At 51.9% G+C, this 20,077-nt stretch overlaps 1 protein-coding gene across 2 annotated transcripts; it reads left to right on the top strand.

The window, feature by feature from the left end:
• The first annotated feature begins 113 nt into the window (after positions 1 to 113).
• Positions 114 to 13,719, top strand: DACT3 (dishevelled binding antagonist of beta catenin 3). Of its 2 annotated transcripts, none has more exons than XM_054466301.2 (4): positions 114 to 481; positions 8,248 to 8,344; positions 8,510 to 8,662; positions 11,462 to 13,719. In XM_054466301.2, the coding sequence occupies exons 1-4, from the start codon at positions 233 to 235 to the stop codon at positions 12,850 to 12,852; spliced, it is 1,890 nt and encodes a 629-aa protein (XP_054322276.1). In that variant the 5' UTR covers positions 114 to 232; the 3' UTR covers positions 12,853 to 13,719. The 2 variants fall into 2 exon arrangements, with proteins under 2 accessions (XP_054322276.1, XP_054322277.1); XM_054466302.2 differs by lacking the exon at positions 114 to 481 and adding an exon at positions 3,754 to 4,475.
• Positions 13,720 to 20,077: the final 6,358 nt, after the last annotated feature.

Raw genomic sequence — 20,077 nt, 5'->3', positions numbered from 1 at the left:
CGAGAGTCTTCGTCAGGAAGGTTATTCGCCAATAGGCGGCTGTTGCTCTGTCGCCGGGGGCGTGGCCATGCAGATAAGGCGCGGGTGGGCGGCCCAATGGGCGGGCGCCTATGCAGATGAGACGGTGACAGCCCGGCCAGCGGGCGGGCGGGCAGGCTGCTGGGGCGGGGAGGTGGGACCGGGAGAGGGGTGGCCGCGGGGCCCGGCCGGGCTGGGGCGGGGGGCCGCAGCCATGATCCGGGCCTTCTCGTTCCCGGTGAGCCCTGAGCGGGGCCGGCTGCGGGGCTGGCTGGAGGGTAGCCTGGCCGGGCTCTGCGAGTTACACTGGCTCCGGGAGAGGCAGGAGTACCGCGTGCAGCAGGCGCTGCGGCTGGCCCAGCCCGGAATGGGGGGCGCCGAGGCCGAGGACGAGGAGGACGCCGATGAGGATGAAGATGCGGCGGCGGCGCGCCGGGCCGCAGCGGCCCTGGAGGAGCAGCTGGTAAGGGGCTGCCTGTCCGTCCGTCCCTCCACCCCCGTCTGTGTCTGTCTGTCTCGGTTGGATGCTCAGACACCCGGGCGGGGGTTGGGGACCCGGGTAGTCAGGGAGTGAGAAAGGACAGGGGGTGGGGCTGGCGACCCCGGAGTTCCGGCGGCGGGCCGGACCTGGCCTCCCCGCCCCCAAATCGGGGGAGGGGGAACTGCATCGCCCCCACTGGGGCTTCGTGAGAAACACAGGCCCTATCTCTTACACCCCTTCCCCAAAGAAAATCCCTGTGGGCGCCAAGTATGTGTCAAACCTGAGACCGGGTACTTTGCAGGCGTTGTCTTCTTGCGGCTTGGGAAACAGGGGGTGATAGTCCCCATTTAACAGAGAGACAAATTGAGGCTCAGAGAGAGCAAGCGACTCACCCAAGGTCACACAGCCAGGCTCCAAACATGCCCTTCTCTGGGCCCCGCCACCAGGGCTCCATCTTCCCTAAGTCCTGGTGTGCTTGGAGATCTCTGGAGGGGGCGGGGTGGAAGGACGGGAATCTCAGGGCCTCCAGAGGGAGGGACCACTGCCGAGAGGGAGCTCACAGTCCCTGAGGACCCCCCACTGGGATCTTGACCCTTTGGTGACACTTCCCCTGCTTCCTACCTGGCCCCAGCTCTCCTTCACCCAAGGGGAGGCAGGTCGAGGCAGCGCCTGGGGGAGACTTCTGGACTCTGGGTGTTCTCATGGTGGAAGATGGGCAGAGGTCTCCGGAATGACTTGAGGAGGCCCCATGCCTCTCCCCTTTCTATGTCATTCCTTGAGTCTCCCGATCTCGTCCTGGGGTTCTGTCACTCTCTCTGTCCTGCCACATCCCTGTGACTTTCTGTGTCTGCTTCCTTTTCTTCATCCTGTCTGTCTCTCTGTCTCTGTGTCCCTCTGCATCTGCCTCCTTGGCCTTCTCTTCCTGCCTGTCTGCACCTCGCTCTCTTCTTCTTGCCCGACGTCCCAGGCTCAGTCTGTCTTCCCCTCCCCCCAGCCCGCACACCCTGGCTCCACGGCAGATCCCCATCCCCAAGCCTGTGTGTGGCCAGAGCTTCCCGTTTCGGGAAACCTGAGCCGAGGTGGCAGTGGAGGGGGCTCTCCCCGCCGCTGACCTCGACCGCCCCCTCCCCAGATGGGGACTGGGGAGGAAGACTGAAGCCAGACTCCAGGGGCTGCACGCCTGGCCCCTCCCCCTCTCAGGAGTGGGACCCCCCCCTGCACATTCTTTTCTGGAAACAGAAACAGCTGTGGGAGGCCCCACCCCCTCCCAAAGTTAGAGACGGATTGTGGGGGCCTTCGCTAGCTCCCGCCACCCCAAGCTGTCTCGGCTTAGAAGGCGCCTTCCATCCTGACAAGGAGAAGGCTAGGCATGAGGATGGAGTAGCTGTGGATAGCTGTGTCCTCTCCCCCTCTGCCCTCGGTCTCTCCCCTTTTCACCCTTCACCTTCCCCATCTCTGCCCTTCAGTCTCCCTCTCCTCGGTCCCTCTGTCCCCTCCTCCCCGCCAGCCCTCTGTCCTCCCGGCATGAGCTGATAGTGGAGAGGCCTGTCCCCCCCACCCCCCAGTCTCTAGGCAAAGCTTGTCCCAGCATCAGGGAGGAGGCGGTGGCAGGCGGGGGGAGGAGGAGGAGCAGAGAAGCGCTAAATATAAACTTCTCTAGTGCTGGGGGTTCCTGGGTCCCTCTGAAGAGCGGGTGAGGGCTTCCTCTGATCCCCCAGCCCTTGTCTTATGACTTATCCCCCCAACCCCAGCCCCTGCCAGGAATACACTTCCTTCAAGGCAAGAAAGACTGAAGCCAGACTTGATTACTTCCTAATAGGAATGATGGGGATACCAGGTAAAGATCAGGGGTGTTACAGAGAAGAGAGGCAGGAATCCTGGGTGAGGGCAGGAGCTCCCTGGGTCCTGCTTGCTCTCAAGAAGGAAAAAGGTTCCTTTCAGCAAGAAGAACTTAAGTTAGACTTGCAGAAGGACTTCCTAATAGAGATAAATGGGCATTGGATACCAACGAGGGGCATGTGAGGGAAGAAACCAAGGTAAGGGAAGTTTGGGCAAAGGGGTCTCCAGGGGTCCTAACCACACTCTTATTAAGCCTGCAGAGAAAGGATGAGGGGCACCATGAGGAGGCAGGGAGCCAGACTCAGGCCAAGGACTTTCTAATCTTTTAAAGATTCACCCTTTTGCAACTGGAAGGAATGAGGCCAGACTTGCAAATAGAGGGGTGTAGACTTGGAATATTTTTGGGGGGCATCTAGGCGCTGGAGAGGAGGAGGCACCTCCTGTCTGTCTCCTTAATTTCTGCTCTTCCTTGTAATGGAAGAACCAGAATTAGACTTGGCAGAACTTACCAAAAAGTCCATCCTTTCACGTTTATTTATGTATTTTTAAATGATATATTTATTTATTCATTTATTTTTGGAGACAAAGTCTCTCAGGCTGAAGTGCAGTGGCGCGATCATAGCTCACTGCAGCCTCTAACTTGGCCTCAAGCAATCCTCCTGCCTCAGCCTCCCAAGAAGCTAGGACTACAGGTGCATGCCACCACACTTGGCTAATTTTTTTTTTTTTTTTTTAAAGATATGAGGTCTTGCTATGTTGTTCAGGCTGGTCTCCAACTCCTGGGCTCAAGCAATCCTTCTGCCTCAGCCTCTCAAAGCACTGGGATTGCAGGTGTGGGCTACTGTACCTGGCCTTTATTTATTTACTCACTGAGACAGAATCTTGCTCTGTCACCCAGGCCGGAGTGCAATGGCACAATCTCTGCTCACTGCAACCTCCACCTCCTAGGTTCAAGTGATTCTGGGCTCACTGCAACCTCCACCTCCTGGATTCAAGCGATTCTCCTGCCTCAGCCTCCTGAGTAGCTGGAATTACAGGCATGCACCATCACCCCTGCCTAATTTTTATATTTTTAGTAGAGATGAGCTTTCACCATGTTGGCCAGGCTGGTCTTGAATTCCTGGCCTCAAGTGATCCTCCTGCCTCGGCCTCCCAAAGTTGTTGGGATTACAGGCGTGAGCCACTGTGCCCGACGCCTACATTTATTTTTAATTAAACAATGGAAACATTTTCTATTTTCCTTGTAAGAAATTCATAGCTTTCCTGTAATCATACAAACTGGCATTTATTATGTGTCAAAAGAAACTCATTGGCCGGGCGCGGTGGCTCACGCCTGTAATTCCAGCACTTTGGGAGGCCGAGGCGGGCGGATCATGAGGTCAGGAGATCGAGACCATCCTGGCTAACGTGGTGAAACCCCGTCTCTACTAAAAATACAAAAAATTAGCTGGGTGTGGTGGCGGGTGCCTGTAGTCCCAGCTACTCGGGAGGCTGAGGCAGGAGAATGGCGTGAACCTGGGAGGCGGAACTTGCAGTGAGCTGAGATTGTGCCACTGCACACTGGCCTGGGCGACAGAGCGAGACTCCGTCTCAAAAAAAAAAAAAAAGAAAAAGAAACTCATTTAATCCTCACAATAACCTCCAGGAGATGGTGTCCTATGATGCCCAGTTATAGATAAGGAAACTGAAGCCCAGAGAGGTAAAGTCACCCACCCAAGGTCACACAGCTGGGGAGCAGCAGAGCTTAATGTGATGCCAAGTCATGCCTCCTTAAACACTTCCTTCCACCATCCAGTCCCCTCATTCCTCCCTGGAGCCCCTAAATCCAACCTATCCCCTGAGGTCACCATCATTGTCACCTTAGTGTCACCTCCCAGACCTCTTCCAACATATCTCCTAACAGAAACTGTTTATGTACCAAAAAACGTAGAGCTTTTGTCAAAGCTTTGCTTTTTACAAATTCTAGTTTCTTGGGTGAGGTCCTAGAGACTATGCCAGTCAAAGTGTGGCCTCCTAGCCAGCAGCACCACATCACATGGAACTTGTTAGCCATACAACTACTTGGGCCCGACTGCAGGCTGGAATCAAAAGCCCTGGGAATGGGACTCAGTCATTTGGGCTTTCACAAGCCCTCCAGGTAATTCTGAGTCACTCATACTATATATATTCTGTACTTTTCTCTTTCTGCTCAATGCTATATCTTGGTAATGATTCTATATAGAAATTTGACCCATTCCATTTTAACAGCTGTATAGTATTCCATTGTATACATTCATCCCTTCATCTAATATTTCTTTTTAAAAAATAGACAGCTGGGTGCAGTGGCTCATGCTTGCAATCCTAGCACTTTAAGAGACCGAGGCAGGAGGGCTGCTCGAGCCTAGGAGTTCGAGACAAGCCTATGCAACACAGGGAGACCCTGTCTCTACAAAAAAATACAAAAATTAGCGGGGCGTGGTGGCATGCGCCTGTAGTCCCAGCTACTTGGGAGGCTGAGGTGGTAGGATCACCTGAGCCCAGGAGGTGAAGGCTGCAGTGAGCCGTGATTATGCCACTGCAGTCCAGCCTGGTGAGACAGTGAGACCTTGTCTCAAAAATAAAATAAAAAAGACCAGGCACCGTGGCTCACGCATGTAATCCCAGCACTTTGGGAGGCTGAGGTGGGCGGATGACTTGTGGTCAGGAGTTTGAGACCAACCTGGCCAACATGATGAAACCCTGTCTCTACTAAAAACACAAAAATCAGCCAAGTGTGGTGGGACATGCTTGTAATCCCAGCTGCTTGGGAGGCTGAGGCAAAAAGAAATCACTTGAACCTGGGAGGTGGAGGCTGCACCAGTGCACTCCAGGCTGAGCGGCAGAGCTAGATTCCATCTCAAAAACAAACAAACAAACAAATAAATAAATAAATAAATTTCATATATATACATATATATGTTTGTGTATATATATATATATATATAGAGAGAGAGAGAGAGAGAGACTGGGTCTCACTATGTCGCCTAGGCTGGTCTTGAACTCTCAGCCTCAAGCGATCCTCCCACCTTGGCACTTCCAGAGTGCTGGGATGATAGGCATAAGCCACTACACCCAGCCCATTAAATATTTCCTGAGCACCCACTTTGTGCCAGGCACTGTTCTAGGCACTGGGTGGGGGAGCACCTGTGAGCTAAACAGACAGAAATCTCTGCGTTCCTAGGGCTGACATTCTAGTGAGAGATTCAACAAACAAATGACACCTTGATGTATAATTTTATTTTATTTTAGTTGTTTTTGGAGACGAAATCTTACTGTTGCCCAGGCTGGAGTGCAGTGGTGTGATCTCGGCTTACTGCAACTCCGCCTCCCTGGTTCAAGCAATTCTCCTGCTTCAGCCTCTTGGGTAGCTGGGATTACAGGGACGCACCACCACACCTGGCTATTTTTTGTATTTCTAGTAGAGATGGGGTTTCACCATGTTGGCCAGGCTGATCTTGAACTCCTGACCTCAAGTGATCCTCACTGCCTTGGCCTCCCAAGGCGCTGGGATTACAGGCGTGAGCCACCGAGCCCGGCCTGATGTATAATTTTAAATCAAGAGGTCATTACTGATATGTAGAAAAAACCCGAAAAGCAGGGCAACGGGGTGCACAATGACAGGGGAGCTATTTTGGAAAGGTGCCAGAGAAGAGATCAGGTCACCAAAGATCTGAATGAAGCAAGGAAGGTATGTGGGGGAAACATTCTCCCGAGGTAGGAGCATACATGGTATGTTCGAGGGATGCTGGCAAGGCCAGGTGTGGCTAGAGGGGAGTGAGCATGCCAGTGATTTGTGGGGGACATGACATGGGGTACATGGTAGGTCCGAGAGATTTTTTTAGCTACTTCCTGATGCTGCACAATTCAGCTGCTTTTTTGAGTTCTGCTCAAAGATGACTTCACTGTGAGCATCTCAATATACCCAGGGCAGGAGCCCAGAGTGGAAGGATTTGTTGACCTTCCTCGAATAAACAGGCCCGGATGGGGGCTTCTGTTCTAGGGGGATGGGAGAGACTGGGCCCTGGAGAGACTAGGATGGGGGGGGTGGGGGGCGGTTGTGGCTGCCGGAGAGGCAGCCAGTCCTTCTGCCCTAAATAGGCAGGGCTGGGTGCCTGCCCTCCCAAACCCTCCTCCCCACTTCCCTCCCTCCTGCCGTCCAGACAAGTCGCTTTTGTCTGAGGGTCAACCATCAGCCCAAGGCTGCCTGCTGCTACCCGGCCTCACTCAGACCCATGTGAGACTTTTTCTGGCTCTGACCCTGTCTTTTCTAAAATGAGATTAAGTCCTAATGTCTTGCAGACCCCATCTGTGAGAAGTGCTCTTTTCCTGCAGCAAGAAGGATCCAGGGTAGACTCAGGAAATTTCTTTTTCTTTTTTCCTTTTTTTTTTTTTTGACAGAGTCTTGCTGTGTTGCCTAGGCTGGAGTGCAATGGTGTGATCTCGGCTCACTGCAACCTCTGCCTCCTGGGCTCAAGCAATCCTCCCGCCTCAGCCTCTCTAGTAGCTGGGACTACAGGCACAAACCACCACGCCCCGCTAGTTTTTGTATTTTTAATGGAGAAGAGGTTTCACCATATTGGCCAGGCTGGTTCCAACTCCTGACCTCATGTGATCCACCCTCCTCGGCCTCCCAAAGTGCTGGATTACAGGCGTGAGCCACTGCGCCCGGCCTGACTCCCGGAAATTTCTTATGGCAATGAGGAACGGTAGACCCACTGGAGCTTCCTGGTGGGAGTGGACCAAAGGCAGAAGGAGGATGTGGTCTCTAGGGCAAAGGAACCTGCTGGGATGGCTGCTGCAGCACCAGTAAGGCTAGACTCACAGGACCGTCTAGACTCACAGGACTGTCTAGGAGTCTTGGGAGGTTCTTTCTGAAGGGAGAGCAAAGAAGTATACCAGTCGTGGTCAGCCTATTTTACCCATATGGGGGAAAGAGGCAATCTGCAGCAGGAAGAACTTAAGGAAGACTCACAAAAGACCTTCTGTTGGTGATAAGGGGCAATGGGCGTATCTGAGAAAGAAGGTCAAAGACGGGGAGAGGCTGGGCGCAGTGGCTCATGCCTGTAATCCCAGCACTTTGGGAGGCCGAGGCAGGTGGATCACCTGAGGTCAGGAGTTCAAGATCAGCCTGGGCAATCTTGAAATCTAGAAATCTAGAAATCTTGAAATCTTGAAATCTTGAAATCTAGAAATCTTGAAATCTTGAAATCTAGAGGCAATGGTGAAACCCTGCCTCTACTGAAAACACAAAAATTATCTGGGCGTGGTGGCGGGCGCCTGTAATCCCAGCTACTCAGGAGGCTGAGGTGGGTGAATTGCCTGATCCCGAGAGGTAGAGGCTGTGGTGAGCTGGGATCACACCACTGCTCTCCAGCCTAGGTGACAGAGTGAGACCCTGTCTCAAAATAAATAAATAAATAAATAAATAAAAATAAAAAAAGAAAAACTTGGAGAAGGCAGACCTATGACTAAGGGATCTGGGGGTCCTGGACACCACCTTTTAGCAGTAAACTGTCCTTACAGCAATCCCTGAAGTTAGACTCAAGGAGGGACATTCTAATCAGGGTTGAGGGGCTCTGAGCACAGATTTGGGGTAGCAACTGATAAAGGCGGGGCAAGAGATGGGGGTTTTCTGAGGCCTCATCACACCTAAGAGGGAATGAGATGGGGCTGCAGCATGAAGGACTGGAGTTAGAATGTCAGAAGGACTTTCTAATGGGGATGAAGGGACACAGATCTTGAGGGGGTCGTGGGACTCAGCTACTGCTTTTATCCTTTGAATCGAGAGCTCATTGTCAAAGTGAAACTCTGCCCATGAGCTTGTGGAATAGGGGACCAGTCGGCAGAGGACTGGGGGCCTTCTGACCATCCTTCTCTCCCTATGCCTTCAGGAGGCCCTGCCTGGTCTCGTCTGGGACCTGGGCCAGCAGCTGGGAGACCTGAGCCTGGAGTCTGGGGGCCTGGAACAGGAGAGCGGGCGTAGCTCGGGTGAGCATGGATGGAGGGGTAGGGTTTGCCTGGGACGCCTCCATGTTCCCCGTATCCCTATTTCTCAGACCCCCATGTCTCTCCCCACGCCATCTCCTCCTTTCCCCAGCTCTGGTTTTCCCACCCAAACATCCTGAAGTCTCTCTGCTTCTCCCGGAAATTCAGGCTTCTATGAAGATCCCAGCTCTACAGGAGGTCCAGATTCACCACCCTCAACCTTCTGTGGGGACAGTGGCTTCTCTGGATCCAGCTCCTATGGTCGCCTGGGTCCCTCTGAGCCCCGGGGCATCTATGCCAGTGAGAGGCCCAAGTCCCTAGGTAAGGTGGGTGAGGGTGGGGCCCTGGGGCCAGGGAAAGGACAGTAAGAGGATGGTTGTGGGCACAGACTTCTGAATCGGGCCTTGATTCCAATTCCAGCTGTGACATTTCCTTTTCACGTGATTATGACTAGGTCTCTTATTTCTGGGCCTCTGTTTTTCCATCTGTTGAAATGAAATATGGCTGGGTGCAGTGGCTCATGCCTGTAATCCCAGCACTTTGGGAGGTGGGTGGATCACTTGAGGCCAGGAGATCGAGACCAGCCTGGCCAACATAGAGAAACCCCGTCTATACAAAAATCAGTTGGGCATGGTAGCGAACACCTGTAATTCCAGCTACTCGGGAGGCTGAGGTGGGAGGATTGCTTGAACCTGGGAGGTGGAGGTTGCAGTGAGCCAAGATTGTGCCACTGCCCTCCAGTCTGGGTGACAGAGCAAGGCTCTGTCTCAAAATAAATAAATAAACAGGCTGGGCACAGTGGCTCATGCCTGTAATCCCAACACTTTGGGAGGCCAAAGCAGGTGGATCACCTGAGATCAGGAGTTCGAGACCAGCCTGACCAATGTGGTAAAACCCTGTCTCTACTAAAAATACAAAACTTAGCTGGGCATGGTGGCGTGTGCCTGTAGACCCAGCTACTCTGAAGACTGAAACAGGAGACTTGCTTGAACCCTGGAGATGGAGGTTGCAGTGAGCCAAGATGGAGCCACTGCACTCTAGCCAGGGTGACAGAGCGAGACTCCATCTCAATAAATAAATAAATAAATAAATAAATAAATAAATAAAATGGGATAATAACAGTGCCTCAACAGCCAGGCATTGTGGCGCATGCCTATATCCCAGCTACTTGGGAGGCTGAGGCAGGAGAATTGCTTGAACCTGGGAGGCAGAGGTTGCAGTAAGCTGAGATTGTGTCACTGCACTCCAGCATGCGTGACAGAGTGAGACTCTGCCTCAAAAAAATAAAAAGAAAAAACCAACCACACACACACACACACACACACACACACACACACACACACACACACACACACAAAAACAGTGCCCGCCCCAAGGGGATATTTTTGAATATTCAGTGAGCCTCTGCTCTAAGGCATTGGACTTGGTGCATGGCAGTCACTGGTAAACAGGAACTGCTGTCATTCATTCATACAAGTAAATTTCTGAGCCCCCACTATGTGCTATCTAGCAGTAACCTGGGAGCAATGAACCAAATGAACAGTAATGAACAAAACAGGCAAATCCCTGCCCTCAGGAAACTGCCAGCCTAGTTGGAGGAATAGATAAAATACAGTATAAATGGCCGGGCGCGGTGGCTCATGCCTGTAATCCCAGCACTTTGGGAGGCCGAGGCGGGCAGATCACGAGGTCAGGAGTTCCAGACCAGCCTGACCAACATGGTGAAACCCCGTCTCTACAAAAAATACAAAAATTAGCTGGGCGTGGTGGCACATGCCTGTAATCCCAGCTACTCAGGAGGCTGAGGCAGGAGAATCGCTTGAACCCGGGTGGCAGAGATTGCAGTGAGCTGAGATCATGCCACTGCACTCCAGCCTGGGTGACAGAGCGAGACTTCATCTAAAAAATAAATAAATAAGTAAATAAACAAACCAGGATAAATAAGTAAAATATCTAGGGTACGAAATAATGCCATGTGCTATGACAAGAAATAAGCTGGGGAAAGGGACTCAGAAGTGTCCCTTTGAGTTTGGGGAGAGAAGTGCAATTTTAGAAAATATGGCCAGGGAGGGCTTCACTGAGACTGTAACATTTGAGTTGTGCCCTGAACTAAGTGGGGGAGTGGACCTAGCAGATATCCAGGAGGAAGAGCATTCCGGGAATCTGGAATCTGGAATGGGAAGCACAAAGGCTCTGAGGTCAGAATGTGACTGGCGCCTGCTTTCAGGAGGCCAGTGTGGCTGGAGTCCTCTAAATAGAGGAGAAGGGTCAGCCCAGTGGTTCATGCCTGTAATCCCAGCACTTTAGGAGGCTGAGGTGGGAGGATTATTTGAGCCTGGGAGTTGGAGACCAGACTGGGCAACAGAGTGAGACCCCATACCTACAAAAAATAAAAAAATCAGCAGGGCATGGTGATGTGTTCCTGTAGTCCTAGCCGTTCAGGAAGATAAGGCGAGAGGATCCCTTGAGCCCAGGAGCTGGAAACTGCAGTGAGCTATGATTGTGCCACTGCACTCCAGCCTGGGTGACAGAGCAAGCAAGAACCTGTCTAAAAAAAAAAAAAAAAAGGCCAGGCGCAGTGGCTCACACCTGTAATCCCAGCACTTTGGGAGGCCGAGGCGGGAGGATCACGAGGTCAGGAGATTGAAACCATTCTGGCGAACACGGTGAAACACCGTCTCTACTAAAAATACAAAAAAATTAGCCGGGCGTGGTGGCGGGCGCCTGTAGTCCCAGCTACTCAGGAGGAGAATGGCATGAACCCGGGAGGCGGAGCTTGCAGTGAGCCGAGATCGGGCTACTGCACTCCAGCCTGGGCGACAGAGCGAGACTCCGTCTCAAAAAAAAAAAAAAAAAAAAAGAAGGTGGGGGGTAAGATGTTGTGAGCGTTGGAGAGGCAGAAGCAGGACAAGTCACGCAGGGTTTTGTAGGACCCTGTAAAGATTTTATTATGAATTTTACAAGAAGGAAGGTGTGAGAGCAGGGTTTTTGCTGAGATGAGGATGAAAGGGAGGGAGGCAACCCGACCCTTCCAGGCTGGATGGGAAATGGGAAAGGACTTTGAGAGCCCCTCCACTCTCCTCTCCTTTTTTTTTTTTTTTTTTGGCCTTCCTTCCCTAGGAGACGCCAGTCCCAGCGCTCCGGAGGTGGTGGGCGCGCGGGCAGCGGTGCCGCGGTCCTTCTCAGCGCCCTACCCGACGGCAGGGGGGTCCGCCGGCCCGGAGGCCTGCTCCTCGGCGGAGCGGCGGGCGCGCGCCGGGCCCTTTCTGACGCCCAGCCCCCTGCACGCTGTGGCGATGCGCAGCCCGCGGCTCTGCGGCCGCCCTCCCACCGACTCGCCCGACGCGGGGGGCGCAGGGCGGCCCCTGGACGGCTACATCTCGGCGCTCCTGCGCAGGCGCCGCCGCCGGGGGGCGGGCCAGCCCCGGACCAGTCCCGGGGGCGCGGACGGCGGCCCGCGGCGCCAGAACAGCGTGCGCCAGCGGCCGCCCGACGCGTCTCCGTCCCCCGGCAGCGCGCGGCCCGCGCGGGAGCCCTCGTTGGAGCGCGTCGGGGGCCACCCCACCAGCCCTGCCGCCTTGAGCCGCGCCTGGGCGTCGTCGTGGGAGTCGGAGGCGGCACCCGAGCCCGCTGCGCCGCCCGCCGCCCCCTCGCCCCCCGACAGCCCGGCCGAGGGCCGCTTGGTGAAGGCGCAGTACATCCCGGGCGCGCAGGCGGCCACCCGAGGCCTCCCTGGCCGCGCCGCCCGCCGCAAACCGCCGCCACTGACCCGCGGCCGCAGCGTGGAGCAGTCACCGCCCCGGGAGCGTCCCCGGGCCGCCGGCCGCCGTGGACGCATGGCCGAGGCCTCGGGCCGCCGCGGCTCGCCCAGGGCCCGCAAGGCCTCGCGCTCCCAGTCCGAGACCAGCCTGCTGGGCCGCGCCTCCGCGGTCCCTTCGGGGCCCCCCAAGTACCCCACGGCGGAGCGGGAAGAGCCTCGGCCGCCACGGCCACGCCGCGGCCCAGCGCCCACGCTGGCGGCCCAGGCCGCAGGGTCCTGCCGTCGCTGGCGCTCCACTGCGGAGATCGACGCTGCCGATGGGCGCCGCGTGCGGCCCCGAGCCCCTGCGGCGCGTGTTCCCGGCCCCGGCCCGTCCCCGTCAGCTCCCCAGCGTCGTCTGCTCTACGGCTGCGCGGGCAGCGACTCCGAGTGCTCGGCCGGGCGCCTGGGGCCCCTGGGACGCCGGGGGCCTGCGGGAGGCGTCGGCGGGGGTTACGGGGAGAGCGAATCGAGCGCCAGCGAGGGAGAATCGCCTGCCTTCAGCTCTGCCTCCAGCGACTCAGACGGCAGCGGTGGCCTCGTGTGGCCGCAGCAGCTGGTGGCGGCCACCGCGGCCTCTGGGGGCGGAGCAGGTGCAGGGGCGCCCGCGGGCCCCGCCAAAGTCTTCGTGAAGATCAAAGCTTCCCACGCGCTCAAGAAAAAGATACTGCGTTTCCGTTCGGGTTCTCTCAAGGTCATGACTACAGTGTGAGTTTGGGGATTTGCTTGGGCTCCCCCTTCATGGCCTCTGCACCTCCACACTCCCAACCACTGACCCTTCCACATCTACCTTCCAAAGACCATCGTTTTCTCTGCTTCCAAAGACCCCCCTCACTCTCGCCACTCCTAACAGTCTTGGTTGAAAAGGCTCCCCCACCGCCACCTAGAGGAATGGGGAGGAGCCCTGTTTGACCCAGTTCAGCTTCTAGCTTGGAAGCCCTTGGGCAGGACAGTTCCCCTTCTCTGGGCGTCACTTTCCTCCTCTGTACAGTAAGTGTCCATGTATGCAAAAGGGGTAATTCGGTTTGAATTTCCCCGTTTTAGTTTAGAAGCCTAGTCTGTTTGTTCCCCTTCACTGCTGTCCCTCTCATTCCTGATGAGCCCTCTCATTTCTCCTTTCCTTGCCCAACTGTGGCCCCCTCTCATTCACAAAGTGCCCCCTCCATGTCCCTGGACCCTTAAGATATCCCCTTGGCACCCTGGTCAGAGACTCTGTGTCTGACTCAGGTAGCTCCTGCAGAGTGCCCTGGGAAGGGAAGGAGCACTGATTTGGGGGTTTTGAGGGTCAAGTAGGGGTTGGTAACACCTGGAAAGAAGGACTCTTTCACCTCGATCCCTGGACAATTATGGAGGATTCGGAGGTAGAAGAGGGGAAGGAAGACGGTTTCTATCTCATGCCCGCCACTCCCTGTGAGAGGGAATGGGGGAAGCCTGGTGACCCTCAGCTGTTCCAATCTAGTATTTTTTTCTTTTTTAAATTACTGTATTTATTATGACGATGGTGACCCCCCAGTGCAAAGGGGGCCAGATTCTGTGTGTTTCTCTAACCTCTTTGTAAGTAAATGCACAGTGTGACATACGTGGTGGACTCTCACTGAATGGTTACATGGGAGAAATGCTCTTTTTCCTCTGGACTAACATTTATTGAGCCACTTCTGTTTGCTGTGGATATGGCAGTTTCCAGGGAGGTCCCAGGGTGCATCTCAACATCATCTTCCTACCATTGGCTATTTTACATCAAGGAATCTAACCTTCGATTGGGTTATGTTTGGTCATAAATACGATTTCAGGCGGGATGTGATGGCTCATGCCTGTAATCCTAGCACTTTGGGAGGCAGAGGTAGGGGGATATCTTGAGCCCAGGAGTTCAAGACCAGCTTGGGCAACATGGTAAAACCCCATCTCTACAGAAAATACAAAAATTAGCTGGGCATGGTAGGTCATTCCTGAACTATCAGCTGCTCAGGAGGCTGAGGTGGGAGAATCACGTGAGTCTGGGAGGCCCAGGCTGCAGTGAGCCATGACTGTGCCACTGCACACCAGCCTGGATGACAAGCAAGACCCTGTCTCAAAAAACAAACAAAAAATATGGTTTCACAAAAATGGGAACAGCATAGGAAACAGACAGTCCCTAAATCCCCTCTCTGATGGTCATCATAATCAGCAGTTCGATGTGCATCCTCCCATGTTTCTTTATGTGTTTGCATATATATATGAATCTAAATATCTATATAAATATATATGTATGAATATACATATAGTTATATATGTAATATATGTGTGAAATTATATATTTACATAAATTGAACTATATGTATGCAGTATTTATCACTTTTTTGTGTGAAATCATCTGTGTCTGGAGATTTCTTTATGGGGAGGGTTTAAATTAAGGATTGATTTTTTTGATAGTTATAGTACTATTTAAGTTTTCTATTTTTTCTTGTGTCAGTTTTGCTAGGCCCTATTCATCTAAGAATTTGTCCATTTCGTCTAAATCTACTTATTTTTTCTTTTATTTTTTGAGATGGGGTCTTGCCCTATTACCCAGGCTGGAGAGCAGTGGTGTGATCATGACTCACTGCAGCATCAACCCCTCAGGCTCAAACAATCCTCCCACTTCAGCCTCCTGAGTAGCTGGGACCACAGGTGCACATCACCCTGCCCAGCTATTTTTAAACTTTTTGTAGAGATGGGATCTCCTTATGTTGCCCAGGCTGGTCTTGAACTTGTAGACTGAAGTGATCCTCCTGTCTTGGCCTCCCAAAGTGTTAGGATTACAGACGTGAGCCACCATGTCTGGCCCATTTCATCTAAATTTAGGTAACATATTTTCCTATCACTATATTATTATTGATAGGTGCATATAAGACTCCATTATGGCCAGGTGAGGTGGCTCACACCTGTAATCCCAGCACTCTGGGAGGCTGAGGCAGGTGAATCACCTGAGGTCAGGAGTTCGAGACCAGCCTGGCCAACATGGCAAAACCCTGTCTCTACTAAAAATACAAAAATTAACCAGGCATGCTGGCGTGTGCCTATAGTCCCAGCTACTCGGGAGGCTGAGGCAGGAGAATCACTTGAACCTGGGAGGTGTAGGTTGTAGTGAGCCAAGATCGTGGCACTGCACTCCAGCCTGGGTAACAGAGTGAGACTCCATCTCAAAAAAGAAAAAAAAAAGACTCCATTATGGGGATTCTCATAATCTAACCCTATTGTCAGCCCTCCAATTCTTTTGCTATTATGAATCTTGCTACAGTAATGTCCTTGTATTTGCCTCTTTGTGCATGTCTGTGTGTATTTTTGTAGGACCCATTCCTAGAAATAGAGTTGCTTGGTCATTAATAGTATGCCAATTTAAGAACTTTTAATGGACACTGCCACACTTCCATCCATTAGCACTGCCCCCAGCTGACATTTCTAACAGCAGTTTTTCAGATGTCTGTTTTCTACCCCTTCACCAAACGATAGATGCTATTGATCATTTTCATTTTGCAAATCTTATGGGGAGAAACTGTGTTTTGTTTTAATTAGCACGTTTCCTCCCTTTTCCTTGAGGTAACACATAGTTTTGGATGCTTATTGGCTCTTGTATTTCCTCTTATGTGAATTGCCTTTTTACTCTTTTCCTTCCTTCCTTCTTTCCTTCTTTCTTTCCTTCTTATTTTTTGTTATTTCTTTTGAGACAGGGTGTTGATCTGTCACCCAGCCTGGAGTGCAGTAGTATAGCTCACTGCAGCCTCGAACTCCTGGGCTTCAGTCCCCCCACTTCAACCCCCCTGAGCAGCTGGGACTAACAGGCATGCACCACAACGCCTGGCTAATTTTCCAATTTTTCGTAGAGATGAACTGTCACTATATTGCCCAGGCTGGCCTTGAATTCTTGGCCTAAAGCAATCCTTGCACCTTGGCCACCCAAAGTGTTAGGATTTCAGGCGTGAACCACCGTGCTCGTCCTGTTTTTCTTTTGGGTATGTAAAATTATGCTCAGTTCTCAGGTGGGTAAATGGAGGCTTAGAGAGGAGCCATTACTTGCCCTGGTCACATAGCAAGGGGGATCCAGGGCAAGGGCCCAGCCCCCACCTGAATCCACAGTCAGAAGGATGGGTGTGTGTTGCTGCTTTGACCTTTGAATCTGCATGGGTAGATCTACCTCCCTTTGAGCTCGGAAAGAGCAGGGTCCAGGCCTGCTGTGTTCACTTGTGTCTTCAGCGCCCAGCCAGGCACTGGGATTAGAGCAGGGGACAAAACAGGAAAAAAAAACCCCTGCCCTACGGAGTTTCTATGGTGGGGGTAGGGTGAGAGATAAACCTATGTTTCACTTAGAGTAATAATGAATAAAAGTTATTTTTAAAAGTTTTCCAGGAAAAGCTATTGCTTGGCAGGCCCTTGGGCACAATTACTCCAACTTCATTCCATAAAAGGGGCAACTGAAGTCAGAAAGGAGAAGAGATTTGTTTGTCTAGGGCTACATAGGTCGCTTAGTGGCCAAAATGGTTGAAGTAAATATGGATGGATATTTAAGGGTCTCTCTTTTAAGATTTTAGTGCTTACAAAAAATAACAGCTTACACTTATTCGAGCACTTATGACATACTCGACTCTATTCTCACCACTTTACACATATTGACCCATTTAATCCTCTCCACCTGTATTAGTCTGTTTTCATGCTGCTGCTAAAGACATAACCTGAGACTGGGTAATTTTTAAAGAAAAAGAGTTTTCATAGACTCACAGTTCCACGTGGCTGGGGGGGCCTCACAATCATGGTGGAAGGTGAAAGGCACGTCTCACGAGGTCAGGAGTTCGAGACCAGCCTGGCCAACATGGTGAAACCCCGTCCCCACTAATAATTTAAAAATTAGCCCGGTGTGGAGGCCGGGCGCAGTGGCTCACGCCTGTAATCCCAGCAATTTGGGGGGCTGAGGTGGGCGGATCATGAGGTCAGGAGATCAAGACCATCCTGGCTAACACAGTGAAACCCTATCTCTACTAAAAATACAAAAATTAGCCGGGTGTGGTGGCGGGCACCTGTAGTCCCAGCTACTTGGGAGGCTGAGGCAGGAGAATGGTGTGAACCCAGGAGGCGGAGCTTGCAGTGAGCTGAGATCGAGCCACTGCACTACAGCCTGGGCGACACAGCAAGACTCCATCTCAAAAAAAAAAAAAAAAAAATTAGCCGGGTGTGGTGGTAGGCGCCTGTAATCGCAGCTACTTGGGAGGCTGAGGCAGGAGAATTGCTTGAACCTGGGAGGCGGAGGTTGTAGTGAGCCAAGATCGCGCAACTGAACTCCAGCCTGGGTGACAGAGCGAGACTCCATCTCAAAAACAAACCAACAAACAAACAAAAATGTATCTGAAGCTCATAGGTGGCAAAGCCAGGATTCAAATTCAGAGACACTATTTTCAGAGTTCATGGCCTTAGTCAGTGCCCTACGCAGTCTATTTGCTGGATCCATGATCTTAAAAAGGATATACCAGGAATGGGTCCCAGGGAGGGAAGCTGGGGGTGGTGGTGGTGGTACCATAAAAAATACATTCTATAGCTTGTTAAAGGTGATGACTATAGGGAAAAACTGACCAGAGATATGAGGGGATTGGGTGGGGTGGTGAAGCGGGGAGTTTGTAATTTTATCTATTATTTTTTGAGATAGGGTCTCACTTTGTCACCCAGGCTGGAGTGCAGTGGCCTAACCATGGATCACTACAACCTTGGCCTCCTGGGCTAAAGGGATCCTTCTGCTTCAGCCTCCCCAGCAGCTTGGACTACAGGCACACACCACCACGCATGGCTAATTTTTTTTTTTTTTTGTAGAGACAGGGTCTCACCATGTTGCCCAGGCTGGTCTCCAACTCCTAGTCTCAAGTGATCCTCCTGCCTAAGCCTCCCAAAATGTTGGGATTACAGGCATGAGCCAGTGTGCCTGGCCAAGGGAGTGTGTAATTTTAAGTAGAGTGATCAAGAATGGTCTAATTGAGAAGATGGTGGCTCATGCCTGTAATCCCACCCACTTTGGGAGGCCGAGGCAGGTGGATCACCTGAGGTCAGGAGTTTGAGACCACCCTGGCCAACATGGTGAAACCTCGTCTCTACTAAAAATACAAAAGTTAGCCAGGCGTGGTAGCATGTGCCTATTGTCCCAGCTACTCAGGAGGCTGAGGCAGGAGAATCGCTTGTACCCGGGATGCAGAGGTTGCAGTGAACCGAGATCGCACCATTGCACTCCAGCCTGGGTGACAGAGCAAGACTCCATCTAAAAAAAAAAAAGAATGGTCTAATTGAGAAGATGACATTTGAACAGAGACCTGAAGGAGGTGGAGGAGTGAGACTTATGAATATCTTGGGGAAGAATATCCCGGGCAGAGGAAACAGCCAGTGCAAAGGCCCTGAGGCAAAACTCTGCCTGGCATGTTGGCAAAACAGCAAGGAGGCCAGCTGGAGTGGGGAGGTGAGAGGGAGGGGAGGTAAGGACTGTCACATCGTGGGGGCCTCGTGGGCTATGGTGGGGATTTTGGTTTTTACTTCCTGGCACCCATGGGAGAATTCTGAGCATATAAAAGAGACTTAGTTTTTAAAGTTTTTTTTTTTTTTGGTCGGGGGGAGGGTTAATAGCTGTACTGAGATATATTCACCTACCAAAAAATTTACCCATGTAAAGTATACAGTTCAATGGCTTTAAATATATTGAATATAAAAGACATTCAGTATTTTAGTGGCCAGGCATGGTGGCTCATACCTGTAATCCCAGCACTTTAGGAGGCTGAGGTGGGCAGATCACCTGAGGTCAGGAGTTCAAGACCAGCCTGGCCAACATGGTGAAACCCCATCTCTACTAAAAATACAAAAAAATTAGCTGGGTGTGGTGGTGCATGCCTGTAGTCCCAGCTACTCAGGAGGCTGAGGTGGGAGAATCACTTGAACTTGAGAGGCGCAGCTTGCAGTGAGCCGAGATCACGCCACTGAACTTCAGCCTGGGCGACAGAGCAAGACTCAGTCTCAAAAAAAAGAAAAAAACAGTATTTTAGTATATTCACAGAGTTGTGCAAATATCACCACAATGAATTCTAAAACATTTCCATCACCACCTGAAGAAACCCTGCACCACAGCTGCCATCCTCCAACCTTCCCAGCCCCTGGCAACCAGTAATCTACTTTTGCCTTCTATAGATTTGCTAGTTCTGGACATATAATATAAATGGAATCATAAAATATAGGCCTTTAGTGACTGATTTCTTTCACTTAGCCCAGGTTGGAGAGTAGTGGTGCAATCACGGCTTCCTGCAGCCTCTACCTCCTGGGTTCAGGTGATCCTCCCACCTCAGCCTCCTGGGAATCTGAGACTGCAGGTACATGCCACCATGCCTGGCTGATTTTTTAATATTTTTTTGTAGAGACAGGGTCTTGGCATGTTATTCAGGCTGGTCTTGAACTTCTGGGCTCAAGCAACTTGCCTGCCTCGGCCTCCCAAAGTGCTGGGGTTACAGGCGTGAGCCACCGTGCCCAGCCAGCATCATACTGTTTTCAACTTTCATCCATGTTGTAGCAGGTATTAGTACTTCATTTCCTTTTATTGACAAATGATTGATAGTCCATTGTCTGGATAGACCACATTTCATTTGTCCATCAGTTAATGAACGTGTGTTGTTTCCACTTTGGCCTATTATGAATATTTCCTCTGTGAACATTTTTATATATGTGTTTGTATGTTTTTATTGCTCTTGGATATACACCTAGGAGTGGAATTGCTGGGTCATATGTTAACTGTATGTTTAACCTTTTGAGGAACTGCCAGGTTTTTTTTTTTTTTTTTTTTTTTGAGATAGAGTCTCACTCTGTTACCCAGGCTGGAGTGCAGTGGTGCGATCTTGGCTCACTGCAACCTTTACCTGCCAGGTTCAAGCGATTCTCCTGCCTCAGCCTCCCAAGTAGCTGGGATTACA

Source organism: Pongo pygmaeus, chromosome 20 (assembly GCF_028885625.2).
Source record: "Pongo pygmaeus isolate AG05252 chromosome 20, NHGRI_mPonPyg2-v2.0_pri, whole genome shotgun sequence".
NCBI classification, from domain to species: Eukaryota; Metazoa; Chordata; class Mammalia; order Primates; family Hominidae; genus Pongo; species Pongo pygmaeus.
Note: the sequence above shows the minus strand (reverse complement) of the source record. Positions and strands in the feature narration are given on the sequence as shown.